Source organism: Oncorhynchus gorbuscha, linkage group LG23 (assembly GCF_021184085.1).
Source record: "Oncorhynchus gorbuscha isolate QuinsamMale2020 ecotype Even-year linkage group LG23, OgorEven_v1.0, whole genome shotgun sequence".
Classification (NCBI taxonomy): domain Eukaryota; kingdom Metazoa; phylum Chordata; class Actinopteri; order Salmoniformes; family Salmonidae; genus Oncorhynchus; species Oncorhynchus gorbuscha.
In genome coordinates, this window is record NC_060195.1 from 38,784,126 (window position 1) to 38,807,728 (window position 23,603).

General features: G+C 42.7%; 1 protein-coding gene across 2 annotated transcripts in view; it reads right to left on the minus strand.

Moving 5' to 3' along the window:
* Positions 1-23,603, minus strand: part of LOC124011276 (polycomb group RING finger protein 3) — a 42,187-nt gene that overhangs the window by 12,856 nt on the left and 5,728 nt on the right. For both annotated transcript variants that reach the window (XM_046324482.1, XM_046324483.1), the window contains exons 2-7: positions 10,731-10,834; positions 10,081-10,198; positions 9,217-9,313; positions 6,567-6,622; positions 6,083-6,193; positions 2,036-2,127 (exon numbers count right to left, since the gene is read on the minus strand). In XM_046324482.1, coding sequence (XP_046180438.1) covers positions 2,036-2,127; positions 6,083-6,193; positions 6,567-6,622; positions 9,217-9,313; positions 10,081-10,198; positions 10,731-10,745 — 489 coding nt within the window. In that variant the 5' untranslated portion in view covers positions 10,746-10,834. The remainder of the gene's footprint in view (positions 1-2,035; positions 2,128-6,082; positions 6,194-6,566; positions 6,623-9,216; positions 9,314-10,080; positions 10,199-10,730; positions 10,835-23,603) is intronic.

Consider the following 23,603-nt stretch of genomic DNA (forward strand, 5'->3'; position numbering starts at 1 on the left):
TCTGAGACAGTGTTGTTAACAAAAGGCTAAGCTTGAGAGCAAATAGATTTATTTCATTTCATTTGCGATTTTCATGAATAGTTAACGTTGCGTTATGCTAATGAGCTTGCAGATAGATTTACACAATCCTGGATACAGGTTTCTTTCGTAGCTAAACGTGAAACAGAAAACGGAGCGATTTGTCCTAAACAAATTATCTTTTTGTAAAAACTGAACATTTGCTATCTAACTGAGAGTCTCCTCATTGAAAACATCTGAAGTTCTTCAAAGGTAAATTATTTTTATTTGAATGTTTTTCTGTTTTTTTGTGAAAATGTTGCCTGCTGAATGCTAACGCTAAATGCTACGCTAAATGCTATGCTAGCTATCAATACTGTTACACAAATGCTTGTTTTGCTATGGTTGAGAAGCATATTTTGAAAATCTGAGATGACAGTGTTGTTAACAAAAAACTAAGCTTGTGAGCAAGCAAGCATATTGATTTCATTTCATTTGCGATTTTCATGAATAGTTAACGTTGCGTTATGGTAATGAGCTTGAGGCTGTATTCACGATCCCGGATCCGGGATGGCTCGTCGCAACAGGTTAACAATTGCGTTATCCGTCCTCGCCATCTTTTGTTTCTGTTCTTTTTTCGGTTATCAATTCGTCCCTTTCTGCATAACCTCCCTCCTCTGTGACCTCTCTTTCTCTCCCCATTGACCTGATCTCTCTGTTTCTCATTCCTCTCTTCACCTGAAATTGTTAGGTTCGATTACTTGTTAGATATTACTGCATGGTCAGGAACTAGAAGCACAAGCATTTTGCTACACTCGCATTAACATCGGCTAACCATGTGTATGTGACAAATAACATTTGATTTGACCTCCTTCTATCCATCCTTTGCACTCACGCGCTTCTTCCTTTCCTCCACAATTCCATAGCAGCCATGTCATTTTAGCAGACTCTCTCACCCACGGAGTCTTAAAGGGCTTCTATCTCGACCCTCCAAATCTTTTTTTCTTTTATCTCTTTCTAACATCCTCCCCCCCCACTGTCTCCTTTTCACCCGCTACCTTTCTCCCGTGCCTCACATGACGCTGGACAGCAGTTCTCCCCTCCGTGTATTCTGCTCACAAAGCTTAGCAGCTCTATTAGCTATTCGTTCAACACCTCACACCTCTGCTGAATACCAAAAGAGCGGGACCTTTGACCTCTGGTACAATCTCCCGGCCAAGTAGAGAGGACGTGGCGCTTGGCTGCAAGTCGACACTGCGTGTTTTTACAAAAACATGTTGATCTTTTCTTTACGGAGACAATAGCTACATGTTAAACAGCCAATCACCTGAAGCTATATAGTGGTGACGCGTGTACGGCGGCTCTTTTCTGGAAAATACTGTTTGTGAATACAATGGCGACAAGCAGAGACAATAAAAGCTCTCTGCATTATTGATATCGTCCACAGAGCTGAGAATGTACTGGAATACAAATGATCATCAAGACGAAATTCGTGTAAAAACCCTTCCGTATTTTAAATGAGCTGTATGTGCGGCATGCTGGGTTGTCTACTTGTGGATATACGACTCAAAACAACTATAGGCCTACCATGTAGTGAACTGGTCATTACAAAATAGTTCACCTAAATCAAATCAAATCCAAATCAAATGTTATTGGTCACATACACATGGTTAGCAGATGTTATTGCGTGTAGCGAAATGCTTGTGCTTCTAGTCCCGACAGTGCATCAATATCTAACATGTAATCTAACAATTCCACAACAACTACCTAATACACACAAATCTATGTAAAGGAATGGTCTAAGAATATATACATATACATACTAGGATGAGCAATGACAGGCAAAATGCAATAGATGGTATAAAATACATTCCCCTATAACCTAGGATAATGTTTTATGAGATTCCACTTGAGCAGACAAAGCATGGGGCTCGTAATTTCATGGCACCGTGGACAGAGAAAATGAAAGATGAGCTCAGAGATGACTCCTTCCTGTCCTGCAGGAAATGAAGGCGGCGTGTGGTGGACGTCCACCTACCTGTTCGTCGCTGCGGTGATAATCGTTCTCCTCCTCCTCCGGTTTGTCCTCCGCTGTTTCCTTATTTGCCGTGTCCTCCGTTTTCACCTCACCTGTTGTCAACCAATGAGAGGAGCGACAGATAGTGGTCAAGCCTAATAATACTTTATTTTAGTTGCCATCATTTCAATGTTTTAACACATTAACGAATATTACTTCATACAGCCATGGCTCTATATAAGATTACCAGACAATTATGAGTGAATGGCAAGAGTGGATCACTCGGAGTGTGTTCAACCTTTAATCTAGTCGACTGGACATAATTGACTTTCATACCCGCTCTCTTTATTAAATAAACACAAGCAATGCTCATCTGCTGGCAAGAAACAGGGCTTTTTTTCGAATGAACCAAATGGCCTGTATCCATTCAACTGTAGAATTACATTTATTAGGAATTTACGTGGCCAACGCGTCAAGCAGTTTACTTGATTTGTCCACCGTCTGAGCCCGGTCATCCAAATCGGGGGGCCTTTTAATGAAGGCAAACTGATCTTTTGCCTTTGTGATTGCAAGGGGGCTCAAATCAGACCTCTTCTCTGGTTTAATTGGCCTTGGGGAACCATTTGAGCAAAGATGGAGGAATAGGGAAATTGAGATGGAGAGAGGTCATTATAAAGTAAGGGCCGATGGTCACTGGCAAAAGGAAGAGAGAAATAAGGCTTCTACACACCAGCAAAATAACTAAGCTGAGGAAAATAGGTGTGGAGCGGTGAGAGGGAGGCCAGCTCCTGTTAAATAAACCTGTTGGCTCCGGATGTTTGGTTCACTGTGATGGAAAAGACCTTGGGAGAGAGGGCCTAGAGAATCTCCCAATACCCTGAGTTTTCAATTCCGTCCCGGCGAAGCGAGGGGCCATTATCTGAGCTCAGTTGATTAGGTTAGCCCCTTGTTTGTGGACAAACATTTCCTCCCTCTCTATGATTGGCGATGGGACTGGGGCCCAACCATCTTCTATTGTTCTCCCATTTGCTCTCCACGGTACATTCCAAAGGGGATTGACAGTGAGGCTTGAGAGCACTCGTGTACTAGCCCGAGCTAATCTCAAGAGTAAGCAGAGTGATTACTGTTCAAGTGAGGCCAAATTGGTTATGATACACCTTCAGCCAACCTGAAAATAACTCAATGACACTAAGTATAAGGTGGACTTTGTTTCCATTTTGGAACAATTCTAGGAAATAAGACTCTGATATTATCAAGTCTTACAAACAAGAAACTAGTGGGCTAATCTGAGCACTATATGTCACAGAACATTTTCTTTTTCATTAGCTTCTACATAGCATACAGCATTGTTTACCATTGAAAAACCACTCACAGAGGACATTGTCATAAAGAGCTGGCATGTAAAATACTAATGTGATTTTTCACATAAGTGGGTCTTTATGGAGACTTTGGCATTAATGCACACTGACTATACAAAACAAAGAAGGATTTTTAAGCCTTGAGACAATTGAGACATGGATTGTGTATGTGTGCCATTCAGAGGGTGAAAGCGCAAGACAAAAGATTGAAGTGCCTTTGAATGGAGTATGGTAGTAGGTGCCAGGCGCACCGGTTTGAGTGTGTCAATAACTGCTACAGTGCTGGGTTTTTCATGCTCAACAGTTTCTCATGTGTATCAAGAATGGCCCAGTCAACTTGACACAACTGTGGGAAGCATTGGAGTCAACATGGGCCAAAATCCCTGTGGAATGGTTTCGGCAGGGTTGGGCGGTATCGTCATACCGTCCTTCTCTCACCACGGGATTTACAGTATTACCGGTTTAGTACATAAGAGGGCGCGAAAAAACGTAAAAAAAGCCAATTGGGCATCTATTATCAGAATGTTAACAAAATCAGCACAAGTAATAGTGAATTTGCATGGAGGCTGCTAGCTAAATACGCTAACGAGCTCAAAAACAAATAAACAAATTGCAAAGACAGGCAATCCAGTTCATAATGTTATACATAAATAGGTAGGAGCTGCCGAATGTCATTTTTGGCGAGTTTGAACATTTTCAAGCGAATGTGAACGAGAGGCATTATGCAAATGAACAAAGTTTTGAAACATGCAGTACTGGCTCTCCAGCAGCATGTCTACACACTGTGTTTGAGTGGACTGTGAAGTCTGGAGTCGCTAGGGCAACAGGCCTGCCTGCTCAGCTCAGAGAAGAGAGGGGGGAGGAGCAGACAGGCCGAGAACTGAGGAGAAAAAAAATAAGGAAATCAAGAAAGCCTTGGGCAGCTATACAAATAACTCATCCAGAGGGCTTTGACTTCTCAAACAAGACAGAAAGCTTACACAATATGATGCCCCGTCACCCTATTAATCCAACCACTTACTTAGCATGTTAAATTTAAGGGTCGTGTTAACACGAAATGCAGCATTTTTCACAATGGAAAAAATATATAAAACGCAAGACATTTCTTGCCCCCGTTTTGTGAACACAGATCTAAATGGCTTCTTATTGTCGTTTCCGCTCGGCATCAGACTCATTTTGTGCTTCAGTTGCACTTCTAAACTCAAATGAGAATTCGTGAACAGCATTCTATCAGGAGACAGCGCTTCTTTTCTCCTGTACTTCTCGGTGTAGCCAGACTATTTTCTTCCGGTAAAATGTAAGATTAACTTTAAGCAAAACATTAGGAAATGTAGTTGGCAACATTCTCTCTATAGGCCTAAACATTAGGAATATTTTTGCTCATTTACTTGCGGCTGCCAGCCAAATAGTGTTGCACTTCTGTTGGCATCTGATAAAAATGAAGCTATTTTACTTTGAATGTGTTGCACTAATGTATTTTCTGTGAATGAAAAGAATAGTTGCACGTCCCTGATCACTCAAAGAAACACTGTTGACTTTCAATATAAAACGTGACTCGTCACTACACACTCGTCAATCTCCTGTTGTGCTTTTACAAACAAACACGTGACTTGCTCAATTGTGCTGGGAACTAAGTAAGCTTCATATAATGTAAAATAATGTGACAGGTGAAATAAGAAAGCAATCTGCTTTATTTACTAACGCATTGCACTAGTTGACTGCAGGTATTTACTTAAAACATTGCTACAAATATGAAAATTTAAACATTTAAACATTTAAACTATTTAAAATAAATAGTCTCAACAGTATTGACGGTATTGGCAAACCATCCTGTGGCTATTTCCAAACACCTCAGTATACGGTATATATACGGTGTCCTTTGACACCTTGTAGAGTCCATGACTCCAACAAATTCAGGCTGTTCTGAGGGCAAAAGGAGCTGCAACTCAATATTAGTAGGGTGTCCCTAATGTTCTGTACACTCAGTGTATATGAGAGAGAATGAAAGAGAATGAAATAGAATGTTAGAGGTATGAGAGATAGAGAGAGAGAGAGAGAGAGAGAGAGAGAGAGAGAGAGAGGGAGGGAGTGACAGAGAGAAAGAGGGGGGGGGGGGCGAGAGATGGGAGTGAGAGAGAGAACATGAAAGAAAGGAATAGACAGAAATAAAATGAGAGTGAAAGCCACTTTTTGTGCTCTTGATGTGAAGGAGATATTATAGAAGCTGTCCATTAGCACACTCATGTCATTCCCCACTCCGGGGTTTGGCTCTCAGGATATCTAGGAGCCGGAGCTGTCGCCTGTTGTTAGCCAACAAGCTCCGCACTATTTCTGTTTTGCTGGGCAGTGAGTGTTGACAAGGGTTCCATTTCTGCCAGAATTCTGTTTAAACGACCTCATAAGGATGTTAGCCACAGCTCAGCACAACGGGGGGCGAGAGCAGTTCCACTTCCATATTGAACGTTAATTACAAGAAATCAGAAAGGGTTTTGAGCGACCAATTAGGCCTGCTCTGCGACGACTCTCTGGGCATGCGTTTACACCTCGTTGTCGGGCTGGATCGCAACGCCGCCGTGCTTTACAGGCGCCGCCACTTTCACACTCTGATTCGCCTGGGCCGAATCCAGGAAAGAGGTGATACTAAGTAGGGAAAATAGAGGAGGGGGAAGGTGTGTGTGCATAGGCTCTGGCGGGCGAGAGTGGACCGTACCATTGCGCTGAGGATCTAGATGTTGTTTCATGCTGCACAGCTCTCCTTTGATGTCCCCGGGCACTTCCATTCCCAGCTTCTGATAGAAATCTCTTTGTTTTTTTATCTCCGCTGCAGGAGGGGAAAAGGGGAATGAAAGAGAGAGAGAGAGAGACACAAGGGAGAATTAGAGCCTTGCTTTGGCTGAAGGTAACTGTCACTAGGGCTTCTTTAAATTTGATGGCAGACTGTATGGAGTAGGATTTCTCTCATTACGGTCTGTCAGATAAATCAATAAAAGTCTAATCCTTCATAGATATTTCAGGGCTATGTGCTTTGGGATGTTTGTTATTCAGTCATTCAGCCCCAATCTCACGAAAGAAAAAGATTCAAGGCGAACTGGGGTTGGTTTGGAAATGTATATGGGCAGATTCAAATATATACAGTATATTGAATTTTTTGGTGAGGGGACAAGGAAGGAGAGAAACCAAAGTGAGACACTTACCCTCTTGTAGTCCCGGCACCAACTTGTAGACAATGTCTTGCATTGTTCGGTCATGGCTAAAGAGGAGAGAGATTTTTTTTTTTTTATTACAAATCTGACAATGCTACATTTATTATCACTAATAGCTGATGACATGTGGTACCATGCTTATTCTGTGTCTTGTTTGGAAATTGTGCCTTTCATGATAGACATGATAGACATACAGTGGCAAGAAAAAGTATGTGAACCCTTTGGAATTACCTGGATTTCTGCATAAATTAGTCAAAACTTTTGATCTGATCTTCATCTTAGTCACAACAATAGACAAACATAATAACACGCAAATTATTGCATTTTTTCTTGTATATATCGAATACATCATTTAAACATTCAGTGTAGGTTGGGAAAAGTATGTGAACCCCTAGGCTAATGCATAAAGCTGGAAAGGGTTACAAAAGTATCTCTAAAAGCCTTGATGTTCATCAGTCCACGGTAAGACAAATTGTCTATAAATGGAGAAAGTTCAGCACTGTTGCTACTCTCCCTAGGAGTGGCCGTCCTGCAAAGATGACTGCAAGAGCACAGCGCAGAATGCTCAACGAGGTTAAGAAGAATCCTCGAGTGTCAGCTAAATACTTACAGAAATCTCTGGAACATGCAAACATCTCTGTTGACGAGTCTACGATAGGTAAACCACTAAATAAGAATAGTGTTCATGGGAGGACACCCCGGAAGAAGCCACTGCTGTCCAGAAAAGACATTGCTGCACGTTTGAAGTTTGCAAAAGAGCACCTGGATGTTCCACAGCGCTACTGGCAAAATATTCTGTGAACAGATGAAACTAAAGTTGAGTTATTTGGAAGGAACACACAACACTATGTGTGGAGAAAAAAAAATCACAGCACACCAACATCAAAACCTCATCCCAAATGTAAAGTATGGTGGGGGGAGCATCATGGTTTGGGGCTGATTTGCTGTCTCAGGGCCTGGACAGCTTGCTATCATCGATGGAAAAGGAGAATGTAATGCTATCTGTCTGCCAATTGAAGCTCAACAGAGGTTCGGTGATGCAACAGGATACCCAAAACACAGAAGTAAATCAACAACAGAATGGCTTCAACAGAAGGAAATAAGCCTTCTGGAGCGGCCCAGTCAGAGTCCTGACCTCAACCCCATTTAAAATGCTGTGGCATGACCTTGAGAGCGGTTCACCCCAGACCTCCTAAGAATATTGCTGAACTGAAACAGTTTTGTAAAGATGAATGGTCCAAAATTCCTCCTGACCGTTGTGCTGGTCTGATCCGCAACTATAGAAAACGGTTGGTTGAATTTATTGCTACCAAAGGAGGGTCAACCTGTTATAATACCAGTTATATACCAGTATCCAAGGGTTCACATACTTTTCCCACCCTGCACTGTGAATGTTCACACGGTGTGTTCAATAAAGACATGAAAACGTATAATTGTTTGCGTGTTATTAGTTTAAGCACACTGTGTTTGTCTATTGTTGTGACTTAGATGAAGATCAGATGAAATTTTATGACCAATTTAGGCAGAAATCCAGGTCATTCCAAAGGGTTCACATACTTTCTCTTGCCACAGCATATACAAAATATATATGCTTCCTTAATGTCAGCAAGCACATGCATCGTGACATTCAAAATTCCCATGTTTACCATATAACAGCATGAATGACATCAAAACACCGCGCATTTGTCCACTACCCAGCTGTGACGCCCACTTTGTACTGCAACACCTGGGCCTGCAGTGTGACTAGCGAAACTCAGCGGGGTGTGCGCCGTCTGGAGTGAAGGTCATTCTCTCTATCCTATCCTGCGCTCAAGACCATAATTAGCTGATTTTCACCACCCCCTGAGGCAGGTGAGAGCTGACCGCTTACCGCTGCCATAGCCAAACTCTGCTTCACCCCAAACACAGCGAGCGCTGACGCCTTATTGACAGGGCCCTTGGCGCACGGGAGTGCGGGGATGGATCGAGGCTCAATTAGCTTTCGCTTAAATACACCATGTGAAAGATGACCTAATGCTCGTTGATGATTTTGGCTACTCCTAGTTGACCTATTATGAATCGTTCAAGTTTTATTAGTCTTGAAACACTAAAGAGCAGTTCATTTCAAATGTGTTCGAAATGGGGTTTTTCCATCAAAATGGGGACATTTTTCTGGGCTGGAAAATGCTTATGACAAAATAGCTGGTAGACATTTAGGCTGGCGACTGCACAAGCCCTCATAGGGCAGATGGACCACAGTCCCTTTACTTTGTGTGTGTGTGTTTGGTTTGACTATCCAGAAATCCTCACAAGGAGGGTAAAAAAAGGAACATTCAAACAGGTGGGGACATTTCACCGGTCCCCACAATAAAAAAGTTTAGGGTTCAGGAAAATAGGACTTTGAATGGAAATCAATTGTTTTGGTCCCCACCAGCGTAGTAAAACAAACATTTAAGCAAATATGCATGTATGTATTTATTTAATTGGAATAGAATATTAGAATATTCATGTTGTTTTGTTTTCCCCTCCTCTCCCATCTCCTTCGACAGTATTGTTCTTGGACAGTGCTGCTGCCCCGTAGTGGTGGCTCTCTGTTCTGCACACTGATGAAACAACAGAGCGGCTAAGGGGATGTGGTTTGGTGTCCAGGCTGCCTACTGACCCGATGTACTGCAGTGGGTGGCTCTGGTGAATGACAATCCTGCACGTGGGACAGGTGTTGTTCTCCTCCAGGTACTTCACTAGACAGCTTCTGCAGACTGAGAGAGAGAGAGAGCAGAGAGAGAGAGAGAGAGAGAGAGAGAGGAGAGAGAGAGAGAGAGAGAGAGAGAGAGAGAGAGAGAGAGAGAGAGAGAGAGAGAGAGAGAGAGAGAGAGAGAGAGAGAGAGAGAGAGAGAGAGAGAGAGAGAGAGAGAGAGAGAGAGAGAGAGAGAGAGAGAGAGAGAGAGAGAGAGAGAGAGAGAGAGAGAGAGAGAGAGAGAGAGAGAGAGAGAGAGAGAGATGTCAATCACATGATAAGCAATATGGGTATCTTGTTCTATCTTTTGGTGTTGTTAAAAAAAGTGTTACTTTTTTGAGAGACCAGCCTCGCTATGATGTGTCCGATAGCTATCAGGACATGATGTGAGTCTCTCTGTTTCATCTCTGAGGGGGATGTGAGAGAAAGTCATTTCCAACCAGAGGATTGCGATTGAAGCTCTCCACTCGACATTGACATTTGGTCAACTGGGACTTTCCACGTATGGTACAATGGCGCCCTCTAGGGCATGCGTGACCGATTACATTACTTGCGCTGCTGCTGACATTTACTCAAGATTTCTCTTGTCTCCAGTACAACTAGGCCTACTTTGTGGTTGGGGGTTGCTTGATCGTTATGATAATTGAACTTTAATGAGACAACAAAAATATCTATTGCATTATGAAGCCACATGCACGAAGCCCTCATGAAGATACATGATCAGTGTTAATATGTGAATGATGTGTGTCGGAGTATGAGTACATGCTTGTGTCATCAGCAGGTACTCACAGGTATGCAAGCACTCCGTGACAGTAGTGGCGTCTATCAGGTACCCCTCACACAGGCGACAAGTTATGTGGGCGTTGATGTCCCACAGCTTGATCTTCCTGGTTAGCATCTCGGGGTTCTGGGGAGAAGGAGGACAAAACTACTTGAGTCGTTCTGTTCTGTGCATTTTGCACATTCTAAGGGTAACCTCTCAATTCACTTTTGACAAAAGAATACAGGATAAAGACACATGTCAACTGTACAACTCATTGGTTTCAAGGTTATGCAGAGTACCTTTTTTGAGAGAGTGACAGACAGACAGACAGACAGACAGACAGACAGACAGACAGACAGACAGACAGACAGACAGACAGACAGACAGACAGACAGACAGACAGACAGACAGACAGACAGACAGACAGACAGACAGACAGACAGACAGACAGACAGACAGACAGACAGACAGACAGACAGACAGACAGACAGACAGACAGACAGACAGACAGACAGACAGACAGACAGACAGACAGACAGACAGACAGACAGACAGACAGACAGACAGACAGACAGACAGACAGACAGACAGACAGACAGACAGACAGACAGACAGACAGACAGACAGACAGACAGACATAAAATTCTATTCACGGTGGATGCTTGTTTTGGCTTACCCCTAATGACGCCATGTGTTGACTGAGGATGATTTGGCAGCCACGTCTCTTCCTGCAGGCACGCAGTGGTGTTAGCTCCTCATCATAGATGCCCTCTCATGTGGCTAAAAGGAGAACACAGACAACAACACAGTCAGAATTCACTGTGCTCTACAGCAGTGGTGATGCCCCAAAGTTCCCTGTGCCGTGATGAGCCAACAAAGACCCTCCAGATTAATAAAACCGTGTTTCTAACCCAGGGTCCTCCAACCCTTATCCTGGAGAGCAGTGCTACAAGTGTGGGACAAAAGCCTGCACACACCCAGTAGCTCTCCAGGACAGGAGTTGGAGAGGCTTTTCTAGCCTTAGCCTAATCATGAACTAACCTAAAACCAGACGAATGTTGCAGAAGAGAATAAATCTGATCTCAGGCTTATATTGAACCGCAAACTCTTAGGAGTAGGCAGTGACCCACCATTTTTTGAGACACTGCTCTGCAGAACTCAATTAAAACTGGGAAGTGCTGACTGCACATGCCATTGCTACTGTAAAAAGTCCATTCATATTTGAAACATCTTAGACAACATTTACTCAATGAGACCATTGTATGGAGAGGAGACGTCCCTGAATTAATGTAACAAAATAAGAACCAGAGACATATTTAAAGTAACTTACAATCCACAAAAGCCTAAAAAATAAACAAGAAAAAGTGGTGTCCCCACATGACTCAAGGAACGACGTACTGCAGTACTTAGTCAATCCATTAGACATGGCCCTAGAGAGTCATTACTCTCTCGGCAGACCGCTTTGGAGTTGTGAGCCCGAAAACCCTCTTCGACCTGGCTCCCACTACTCCCACCACTTTGTTTGGGGGCCTCTTGATCCTAAATGTGCATTCTCTTTTACTCTGTCTTGGACAATAAGAGTCTGCCTGTGTGCTGTTGTCTGCTCATCAGATCATGAAATTAGCCCACTTACTCCATTGAGATGAGTGAAGGAGAGCTGCTGCGGATGTATTAGAACCCTAGCCTGCGCTGTTTGGGTTCAAACTTGGGCTGCATCCAAAATCATGGATCAGAGTTGTTGTAACAGTTGCCACACTGTCGACTTGAACAAGTGCATTCAGTTGCAGAGCACGTGCAAGTGTGTTGACAGGACGTGTTAACCTGCCTTATAGAAACGTCTGTGGTCCTACGCACATCCTTAAAAACATAAATGCTGGGCTAATAAAGAATACTAGTACAGAACAAGAAGAGCCGCACACCGTTAAAGCTCCCAATGCACCCGCTTTATTGACAGCGTTTCCATCCGAAACGGATCTTCGTCAGGTCAAGCACACTTGTGCTTATATACACATATATACACACTTCACCTCACACGACCATTGCGGGCGTGACGCATGGTGGGTGCAAAAGAAACTGCTATCTTGCCCAACCTATTTTTCTGTGCAACCTTGATATTCCCAAAACCAGCGGGTCAAGCAGTAGGACAGAATGCTCTCAATGAATGCTTTATAAAAGAGAAGCATGATGGTTCGATCAACCTTAAATAAGTGCAGTTTCCGTCGGAAATACAGTCTCCGTTGGCCTTTCTTAAAAATTGCGTCAGTACACTGATCCCAGTATAGCTTGTTGTCAATGACTAGCCCAAGGTATTTGTACTCCTCCACTCTTTCAATGGGCTCACCTTTTGTCAGTGATGGTGTGTGCATGGTAATGTTCCATCGAAAGTCAATCACCATGTCCATTGTTTTTGATTTATTTCATTTCAGATGGGATGACTTGCAGAGACAGCTGAACAAGAGTGCTTCATGAATGAATGTGCGACAATTCAAAGTTGCTAAGATGATAAACTGTCATAATCAAGGTGACAACTTTTCCATTACAATAGAAGACGGTAATGAAGGTTTGGTTCCAAAAGCCTGCAAGTTCCTGATGAAGGAACCGTCATTCAACACGACACAGGATGACTCCGTGCATCACATTGACACACCATTGGCAAGGCACTCTAGCCAATCTAGCCTGTCAAAAAACGGGTCTGCATGAACTAAGCCTATAACTATTGTCCTCCTTAATGCACATGCAATGTGATTGACGTTGGAGCCGGGACTCTGTAACCTCTGAAATGTTGAGCTATGGTGTCTAAATTGCTCTTTTCAATTCAGAATATTTACGGTGTATCGGCGGCGCTAATGAATGAGGCTGTTCCTCTCAGGACGTCACATTATTGTGAAAACAAAAACATGAACATCCTGAGTGGATATATATATTTTTTTTTGCAGATCGTGAATCTGAAAATGTTGATCTTTTATGAAAAAAACATCACAAAACTGGCACTATAATTCCTCTTGGATCACTAAAATTAAGATCTGTGGTTACTTACAGTGCCTTCAGAAAGTATTCAACCCATTGACTTATTCCACATTTTGTTGTGTTACAGTGTGAATTTTGTTTCCCCTCTCACACATCTACACACACTACACCATAATGACAAAGTGTAAATATGTTCATAGAATTTTTTGCGCATTTGTTGGAAATTAAATATAAAAATATCTTATTTATATGGGTATTCACAACCCTTCGTCAATACATCTGGGTAAGCATCTAAGAGCTTTGCACAATATTACAAATATAGAAATCTGTCAAGTTGGTCGTTGATCATTACTAGACAGGCATTTTCAAGTCTTGACATAGATTTCCAGGCAGATTTAAGTCAAAACTGTAACCAAGCCACTCAGGAACATTCAATGTCGTCTTGGTAAGCAAATCCGGTGTATATTTGGCCTTGCGTTTTCGGTTATTGTCCTGCTGAAAGATGAATTTGTCTCCCAGTGTCTGTTGGAGAGCAGACAGAACCAGGTTTACCTCTAGTACTTCCATATAAAGGCTGGTACTCAGTGATGTGTTGGAAGGACTGTTCAGCTTTCATTTTTTATTCATTTGGGTTTTTTTTTTAATCTAAAAACATAATTCCACTTCGACATTATGCGGTAGTATGTGTTTTGCCAGTGACACAAAATCTCAATTTAATCCATTTAAAATTCTGGCTGTAACACAACAGAATGTGGAAAGAATAAAGGGGTGTGAATACTTTCTGAAGGCACTGTATCTATTTCATATTTATTGTTATGTTTATTGATCAGATACTATGCATTTTACCACAATTTCCACAACTACCAATTCAGAAATTCTCATTACCATAATAGTTTCAATGTCCCAAAAAGTAATAAACAAATCAATTGCTAATATGTTTTTACATTGCTAACCAAATGAAAAGGCCTGAGTTAAGCATAACACTGAAAACAAATACATTTAAAATGTAATTGAACAGATGTATTTGTAATTTCTCGTTACTGCAACACATAACCTTTCTGAATTGAGTTTATTCGTCATAATTACTTGTGTATACAAGGCGTGGCGAGCACGCCCCATTTTCATCGACTGGGCTGTAGTGGAGCAGGTTGAGAGCTTCAAGTTCCTTGGTGTCCACATCAATAATCAGCAACAAACTATTATGGTCCAACAAAACCAAGATGGTCGTGAAGAGGGCACGACAATGCCTATTCCCCCCCAGGAGACTGAAAAGATTTGGCATGAGCCCTCAGATCCTCAAAAAGTTCTACAGCAGCACCATCGAGAGCACTGGTTGCACCACGGACTGGTATGGAAACTGCTCGGCATCTGACGGCAGGGTGCTACAGAGGGTAGAGCGTATAGATTTCTCGGATAAAAAATAGCAATGTTTTATATTTACCAAAGATTCAAGAATCTTATCTTGACAAGGAAGCCTTGAAATGGGGTGATAATGATTAAGATCACTACTATCCCCGCCCCTATGGGGTGGCAGCACAAGAGCTGATTTCCATACTTTTGCAATATTTCCTGATAACAATTTTAAATTTAAAAATGTGGGGTTTTGAGCAAAAAACGATGGGCGCTACACTTAAGCAGACCGGGATCCAATTAATCGGCCCATGTGGATTCCTTCTTATCTATTGCTAGTAAAGCATCCAGTACTTATTTTTCTGTAAATAGCCTAAAAGAAAAGCTTTGTCTGTCATTTCCCTGATCATTCAGCAAGTTTCCCCTATCAGTATCCAGCACAATATCATTGTGAATAGACTTAGAAGTTATTTCAAAGAGATAGCCTGCTGAAATAAAATGGTGATTAAATGCATCAATGAGAGCATATTTTTCCGTAATGAGGCCAGTGTCTGAATTCATTTGTTGTGGCAGAGAGGAGGAAGTAGAACCCTTCAGGGATTTGACAGTTTTTCAGAATTTAACCAGGTTCCCATTACAATTCCGAAAGAGTGGTTACATAATAATCAGATTTAGCCTTTCTGATTTGTTTTACACCATCATTCCTCAGTTGCTTAAAACATCAACTCTTTTATAAATGACGTCTGATAATTCGATCTGCCTTTTAACCCTTCATTTTCTAAAGGGAGCATGATTATCCACAATAGTAATGAAGACATCTTCAAAAAGGCAGAAAGCTAAATCAGGTTCAGGGATAGCTGAAATACAATCAAGGTGACTAAAATAAAGAATGTTGAAAAGCCTGTTCACTGATGTTTTTAAAGTTCCTCTTTGTGATAACACGCGGCTTAGATTTTTGTATTCTCGCATCTCTAACACAAACAACTGGGCAATGTTCACTAACGTCTTGGGCGAAGACACCAGTAGAAACATTGTTACCGGGAGTTAATCCACTTCACTTGCTGTATTTCAATAATCAAAAGAGATATTTTTTCAAACTCAAGATGTCATATCATATCTGACACCCTATTCTTTCAGCAAATCATCTTTGAATCTTAATTCGGAATCAATATTTAAGAGTTTTTGGAAAACGTGGTCACGTAAAAACGAGGGAGATTTTACTGTCATTCTGTTACCAAACTTTACATTTGCACTGTTCTTCGAGTAAATGTGTTTTTTTCTCAAATGTTCAGTGGAAATTGTTAAAGGGAGTCTTTGTGAGTTGTATGGTTGTTTAACTTTGCAATCAATCAGGTGTGGAAGCACCTTATACTGTGTGGAATCACTTGCTTTAAATATACTTTGTATGCCTCATTTATTTATTTATATATTTTTTATTTAACCTTTATTTAACCAGGTAGGCCAGTTGAGAAGAAATTCTCATTTACAAATGCGACCTGGCCAAGATAAAGCGAAGCAGTGCAACACAAACAACAACACAGAGTTACACATGGAATAAATAAACATACAGTCAATAATACAATAGAAACATTGATTTACAGTGTGTGCAAATGAGGTAAGATAAGGGAGGTAAGGCGTGAGGAGGTAATGCAATAAATAGGCCATAGTGGCGAAATAATTACAGTTTAGCAATTAAACACTGGAGTGATAAATGTGCAGAAGATGAATTTGCATGTAGAGATACTGGGGTGCAAAGGAGCAAAAAAGAATAATAACAGTATGGGGATGAGGTAGTTGGATGGGCTATGCACAAATGGGCTATATACAGCTGGTGCTTAAAGTTAGAGTTTTTACTCCAGTGTTTTCTTTATTTTGGCAAAAACAAATAAAGGCTATGCCTAATATACAGTGGGGTACGGAATGATTGGATCCCTTTTGAAAAGATGAGCAAAAAAGACTCAAATAAGTAATACAAATACTGAGTTATAGTGTATGCTCCAAAACATTTACTTATTATATTAGGTTATACCAATACAATTGCTCAGAAAAAAGACATTTTGTTAATTAAGTCATATTTAAAGATCTAAAAAAGATAGGGGTCAAAGGTATTGGATCCCCTGTTTTTAATACTCCAGCACCCAAAACATGTAAACATTATTAATGTGACCAGTGTTCAATGAATAGAATACAGTATATACAGTGCCTTTAGAAAGTATTCACACTCCTTGACTTTTCCCACATTTTGTTGTGTTACAGCCTGAATTTAAAATCAATTTAAATTGAGATTTTGTGTCACTGGCCTACACACAATACCCCAAAATGTTAAACGTGGAACGTTGCGTAGGAGTCCGCGACGTGGCTGGTTTTCCCTTTATAATCTGTGAATGTCTGGAGTCCCTGCCACATACATCTCGTGTCTGAGCCGTTGCATTGCGACTCCACTTTGTCCCCGTACTGTCGTTTTGCCTCTGATTGCCTTACGGAGGTCATAGCTGGTCTGTTTGTACATGTCCATGTTCCCAGTCACCTTGCCATGGTTAAATGTGGTGGTTTGCGCTTTCAGTTTTGCACAAATTATGCCCTCTATTAGAGGTCGACTGATTAATCGGAATGGCCGATTAATCAGGGCTGATTTCAAGTTTTCATAACAATCGGTAATCTGAATTTTTGGATGCTGATTATGGCCGTTAATACTGCAAATCCACAAGGAGACTGTGTGGAAGGCTTACCACCTGTTACACGAGTGCAGGCAACAAGGAGCCATGGTAAGTTGCTAGCTAGCATTAAACTTATCTTATAAAAAACAATCAATCTTAACATAATCACTAGTTAACTACACATGGTTAATGAAATTAAAAGTTTAACTAGCTTGTCCTGTGTTGCATATAATCAACGTGGTGCCTGAAATTGTGTCACTTCTCTTGCGTTCAGTGTAAGCAGAGTAAGGGTATATGCAGCAGTTTGGGTCGCCTGGCTCGTTGCGAATTGTGTGAAGACCATTTCTTCCTAACAAAGACCAAAATTAATTTGCCTGAATTTTACATAATTATGCCATAACATTGAAGGTTGTTCAATGTAACAGCAATATTTAGACTTAATGGAACGGTTCCGGATTTTACCATATTAATGACCTAAGGCTCGTATTTCTGTGTGTTTCTTATATTATAATTAAGTCAATGATTTGATATTTGATAGAGCAGTCTGACTGAGCGGTGGTAGGCAGCAGCAGGCTCGTAAGCATTCATTCAAACCTGTCACGCCCTGACCGTAGAGAGCTTTTTATTCTCAATGTTGGTTAGGTCGGGGTGTGACTAGGGTGGGTCATCTAGGTAATTATATTTCTATGTTGGCCTGGTGTGGTTCCCAATCAGCGGCAGCTGTTTATCGTTGTCTGTGATTGGGGATCATATTTAGGCAGTCATTTCCCCATTGTGCTTTGTAGGATCTTGTCTTGGTATAGTTGCCTACGAGCACTTCTTTTGAGCTTCACGTTTCGTTTTTACGCTTTATTGCATTTATTATTTTCTTTGAGTTTCACTTCATAATAAAGAGGATGGAACCATACCTCGCTGCATCTTAGTCCACTTATGATAACGATCGTGACAAAACCGCACTTTCCTCCATTTGCCAGCAGCTTTTCGCAATGCTTGAAGCACAGCGCTGTTTATGACTTCAAGCCTATCAACTCCCAAGATTAGGCTGGCAATACTATAGTGCCTATAAAAACATCCAATAGTCAAACGTATATGAAATACAAATGGTATAGAGAGAAATAGTCCTATAAATCCTATAATAACTACAACCTAAAACATCTTAACCTGTTACCCCTACCCCCTACTTTTTCAAACATTCTGTTAAAAATCTCGCAACATTTCAGCGCCCTGCTACTCATGCCAGGAATATAGTATATGCATATGATTAGTATGTGTGGATAGAAAACACTCAGACGTTTATAAAACTGGTTAAATCACGGCTGTGACTATAACAGAACGTGCGTTTCATTGAAAAGTGCAGGAAAATCTGATCACTAAAAATGGGAAAATATATCCATGCGCCACTTCAACCAATTGTTAAACGTGAACCACATTAAATGGGGCTGAGGTTGCAATACCTACAGCTTCCACACGATGTCAAGTCTTGTCATTTGCCTATGATTTGTTTCTTGGTCAAACAGACACAAGGCAGCGCAGTTCTTCCGGTCTCCGACCGGATATTTTGGTTGAGATTTACCCGGACATTATTTCCAGACATACAGCTATAGAATATACATCGCCTCGTGATCAATTTGATAGTTTATTAACGTTTACTAATACCTAAAGTTGCATTACAAAAGTATTTCGAAGTGTTTTGTGAAAGTTTATCATCGACTTTTTTAATTTAAAAAATGACGTTACGTTATAAAACGCTATTTTTTTCATTGATCACACAGTCTTCATAGATCGATATCTAGGCTATATATGGACCGATTTAATCGAAAAAAGACCCAATAGTGATGTTTATGGGACATCTAGGAGTGCCAACAAAGAAGATGGTCAAAGGTAACGAATGTTTTATATTTTATTTGTGCGTTTTGTGTAGCGCCGACTATGCTAATTATTTTGTTTACGTCCCCTGCGGGTCTTTTGGGGTGTTACATGCTATCAGATAATAGCTTCTCATGCTTTCGCAGAAAAGCATTTTAGAAATCTGACTTGTTGCCTGGATTCACAACGAGTGTAGCTTTAATTCAGTACCCTGCATGTGTATTTTAATGAACGTTTGAGTTTTAACGAGTGCTATTAACATTTAGCGTAGCGCATTTGCATTTCCAGATGTCTAGATGGGACGCCTGCGTGTCAGGTAGGAGCAAGAGGTTAACTGGGAATATTGAAGACTCATTTAAAAGGAACTACCAGCTTTCATGTGTTCTCATGTTCTGAGCAAGGAACTTAAACGTTAGCTTTCTTACATGGATCATATTGCACTTTTACTTTCCTCTCCAACACTGTGTTTTTGCATTATTTAAACCAAATTGAACATGTTTCATTATTTATTTGAGACTAAATAGAGTTTATTTATGTATGATATTAAGTTAAAATAAAAGTGTTTATTGTTCATTCAGTATTGTTGTAATTGTCATTATTACAAATATATGTATAAAAATCGGCCGATTAATTAGTTTTTTTGGTCCTCCAATAATTGGTATCACCTTTGAAAAATCATAATCGGTCGACCTCTACCCTCTATCCACGGTTTTTGGTTTAGATAAGTTCTAATCATCACAGTGGTGTCACGCCTTGGTCATTGTATTTTGTGTTTTCGTTATATATTTGTTCAGGCCAGGGTGTGACATGGGTTTATTGTGTTGTCGTATTATTATTTTTTTAGGCATTGGGATTGTGGTTGATTAGGGGTGTGTCTAGTTTAGGCTTGGCTGCCTGAGGCGGTTCTCAATCAGAGTCAGGTGATTCTTGTTGTCTCTGATGGGGAACCGTATTTTAGGTAGCCGGGGTTTCACTGTGTATTTCGTGGGTGATTGTTCCTGTCTCTGTGTAGTTTCACCAGACAGGCTGTATTAGGTTTTCACGTTCCGTTTGTTGTTTTTGTATTTATTAAGTTATTTCATGTATCGTCATTTGTTTCATTAAAGACATGAGTAACCACCACGCTGCATTTCGGTCCGACTCTCTTTCGACAAAAGAACGCCGTTACAGAATCACCCACCACACACGGACCGAGTGGCGTGGTAACAGGCAGCGACAGCAGGAGAAGCGAAAGCAGGAGCAGCGAAAGGAGGATGAATTGTTCCGAGAATGGACATGGGAAGACGTGTTGGATGGCAAAGGTTGTTACACTTGGGAGGAGATACTGGCCGGAAGAGATCGCCTCCCATGGGAACAGGTGGAGGCACTTAGGAGAGCAGAGGCAGCCGGAGATAGGAACACGGTTGGCAAGGAAGCCCGAAAAGCAGCCCCAAAAATGTATTGGGGGAGGGCTCAGAGGGAGAGTGGCAAAGTCAGGAGTCAGACCTGAGCCAACTCTCCCTCTTAATCATGAGGAGCAGCGATCAAAGGACTTCTGGACTTGGGAGGAGATATTAGACGGAAAAGGACCCTGGGCTCAGCCTGGAGAATATCACCTTCCCAAGGAAGAACTGGAGGCGGCAAAAGCGGATATGAGGAGGCAGCAGGGCGACGCTGATGGGAGCCTGAGAGTCAGCCCCAAAAATGTATTGGGGGTGGGGCTTACAGGGAGTATGGCTATGCCAGGTAGGAGACCTGCGCAAACTCCCTGTGCTTACCGGGGGGCTAGAGAGACCGGGCAGGCACCGTGTTATGCTATGGAGCGCACGGTGTTTCCAGTGCGGGTGCATAGCCCGGTGCGGTTCATACCAGCCCTTCGTATTGGCCGGGCTAGAGTGGGCATCGAGCCAGGTAAGGTTGGGCAGGCTCTGTGCTCAAGAGCTCCAGTGCGCCTGCACGGTCCGGTCTATCCAGAGCCACCTCCACACACCAGTCCTCCGGTAGCAGCTCCCCGCACAAGGCTTCCTGTGTGTGTCCTCGGCCCAGTACCACCAGTGCCAGCACCACGCATCAGGCCTACAGTGCGCCTCGCCTCTCCTGCACTGCCACAGTCTCCTGTTTGTTCAGCGCTATCAGAGCCTTCCTCCTCTAAAGCGCTGCTGGAGTCTCCTGTCTGTTCAGCGCTATCAGAGCCTTCCTCCTCTACTGCGCTGTCGGAGTCTCCCGCCTGTTCAGCGCTTCTAGAGCCTTCCTCCTCTACAGCGCTGCTGGAGTCTCCTGTCTGTTCAGCGCTATCAGAGCCTTTCTCCTCTCCTGCGCTACCGGAGTCTCCCGCCTGTTCAGCGCTTCTAGAGCCTTCCTCCTCTACAGCGCTGCCGGAGCCTCCTGCCTGTTTGGAGCAGCCTGAGCTGCCAGTCTGCATGAAGCAGCCAGAGCTGTCAGTCTGTATGAAGCAGCCAGAGCTGTCAGTCTGCATGAAGCAGCCAGAGCTCCGGAGCCTCCTGCCTGTTCGGAGCAGCCTGAGCTGCCAGTCTGCATGAAGCAGCCAGAGCTGTCAGTCTGCATGAAGCAGCCAGAGCTGTCAGTCTGCATGAAGCAGCCAGAGCTGTCAGTCTGCATGAAGCAGCCAGAGCTGTCAGTCTGCATGAAGCAGCCAGAGCTGTCAGTCTGCATGAAGCAGCCAGAGCTGTCAGTCTGTATGAAGAAGCCAGAGCTGCCAGTCTGCATAAAGCAGCCAGAGCTGCCAGTCTGCAAAGAGCTGTCAGTCTGCAAGGAGCTGTCAGTCTGCAAGGAGCTGTCAGCCTGCAAGGAGCTGTCAGCCTGCATGGAGCAGCCAGAGCTGTCAGTCTGCAAGAAGCTGCCAATCTGCAGGGAGCTGCCAGTCTGCAAGGTGCTGCCAGCCTGCATGGAGCAGCCAGAGCTGTCAGTCTGCATGATGCAGCCAGAGCTGCCAGTCTGCATGGAGCAGCTAGATCCGCCAGTCAGCCATGATCTTCTAGATCTGCCAGTCAACCAGATTATTCCAGATCTGCCAGTCAACCAGTCTCTTCCAGATCTGCCAGTCAACCAGTATATTCCAGATCCGCCAGCCAGCCAGGATCTACCGGAGCCTACTACCTGCCTGAGCTTCATCTCAGTACTGGGCTTCCTCTCAGTACTGGGCTTCCTCTCAGTACTGGGCTTCCCCTCAGTACTGGGCTTCCCCTCAGTACTGGGCTTCCCCTCAGTCCCGGGCTACCCCTCAGTCCAGGGCTGACCCTCAGTCCCGAGCTTCCCCTCAGTCCCGAGCTTCCCCTCAGTCCCGAGCTTCCCCTCAGTCCCGAGCTGCCCCTCAGTCCCGAGCTGCCCCTCAGTCACGAGCTGCCCCTCAGTTCAGTGGGGTTCTGGGTGAGGACTATTAGGCCATGGTCGGAGGCGAGGGTGGATTATCCCAGGACGCGAAGGGGAGGAACTATGACATTAATGGAGTGGGGTCCACGTCCCGAGCCGGAACTGCCACCATGGACAGACGCCCACCCGGACCCTCCCTATGGTTGTGAGGTGCGTCCGGGAGTCCGCACCTTGGGGGGTGGGTTCTGCCTTGGTCATTGTATTTTGTGTTTTCGTTATATATTTGTTCAGGCCAGGGTGTGACATGGGTTTATTGTGTTGTCGTATTGGTTTCTTATTTTAGGCATTGGGATTGTGGTTGATTAGGGGTGTGTCTAGTTTAGGCTTGGCTGCCTGAGGCGGTTCTCAATCAGAGTCAGGTGATTCTTGTTGTCTCTGATGGGGAACCGTATTTTAGGTAGCCGGGGTTTCACTGTGTATTTCATGGGTGATTGTTCCTGTCTCTGTGTAGTTTCACCAGACAGGCTGTATTAGGTTTTCACGTTCCGTTTGTTGTTTTTGTATTTATTAAGTTATTTCATGTATCGTCATTTGTTTCATTAAAGACATAAGTAACCACCACGCTGCATTTCGGTCCGACTCTCTTTCGACAAAAGAACGCCATTACAAGTGGGAACAACATCCTCTATGCACTTATTGATTAACCCCATCACAGAGTCACTGTATACATCGATACAATTCTCAGAGGTGACCGGAAACATACCCCAGTCCATGTGATGAAAACAATCTTGAAGCATAGATTCCGATTGGTCAGACCAACGTTGAATCGTCCATAACTATTCATGAAAATCGCAAATGAAATGAAATAAATATATTAGCTCTCAAGCTTAGCCTTTTGTTAACAACACTGTCATCTCAGATTTTCAAAATATGCTTTTGAACCATAGCTAAATAAGCATTTGTGTAAGAGTATTGATTGCCTAGAATAGCATTAAGCCTAGCATTCAGCATGCAACATTTTCACAAAAACAAGAAAAGCATTCAAATAAAATAATTTACCTTTGAAGAACTTCAGATGTTTTCAATGAGGAGACTCTCAGTTAGATAGCAAATGTTCAGTTTTTCCAAAAAGATTATTTGTGTAGGACAAATCGCTCCGTTTTGTTCATCACGTTTGGGTAAGAAAAAACCTGAAAATGAAGTCATTACAACGCAAACTTTTTCCAAATTAACTCCATAATATCGACAGAAACATGGCAAACGTTGTTTAGAATCAATCCTCAAGGTGTTTTTCACATATCTATCGACGATAAATCATTCGTGGCAGTTTGGTTTCTCTTCTGAAGAAAATGGAACGTGCATGGACCTGGAGATTACGCAATCATTTTGACGGAGGACAC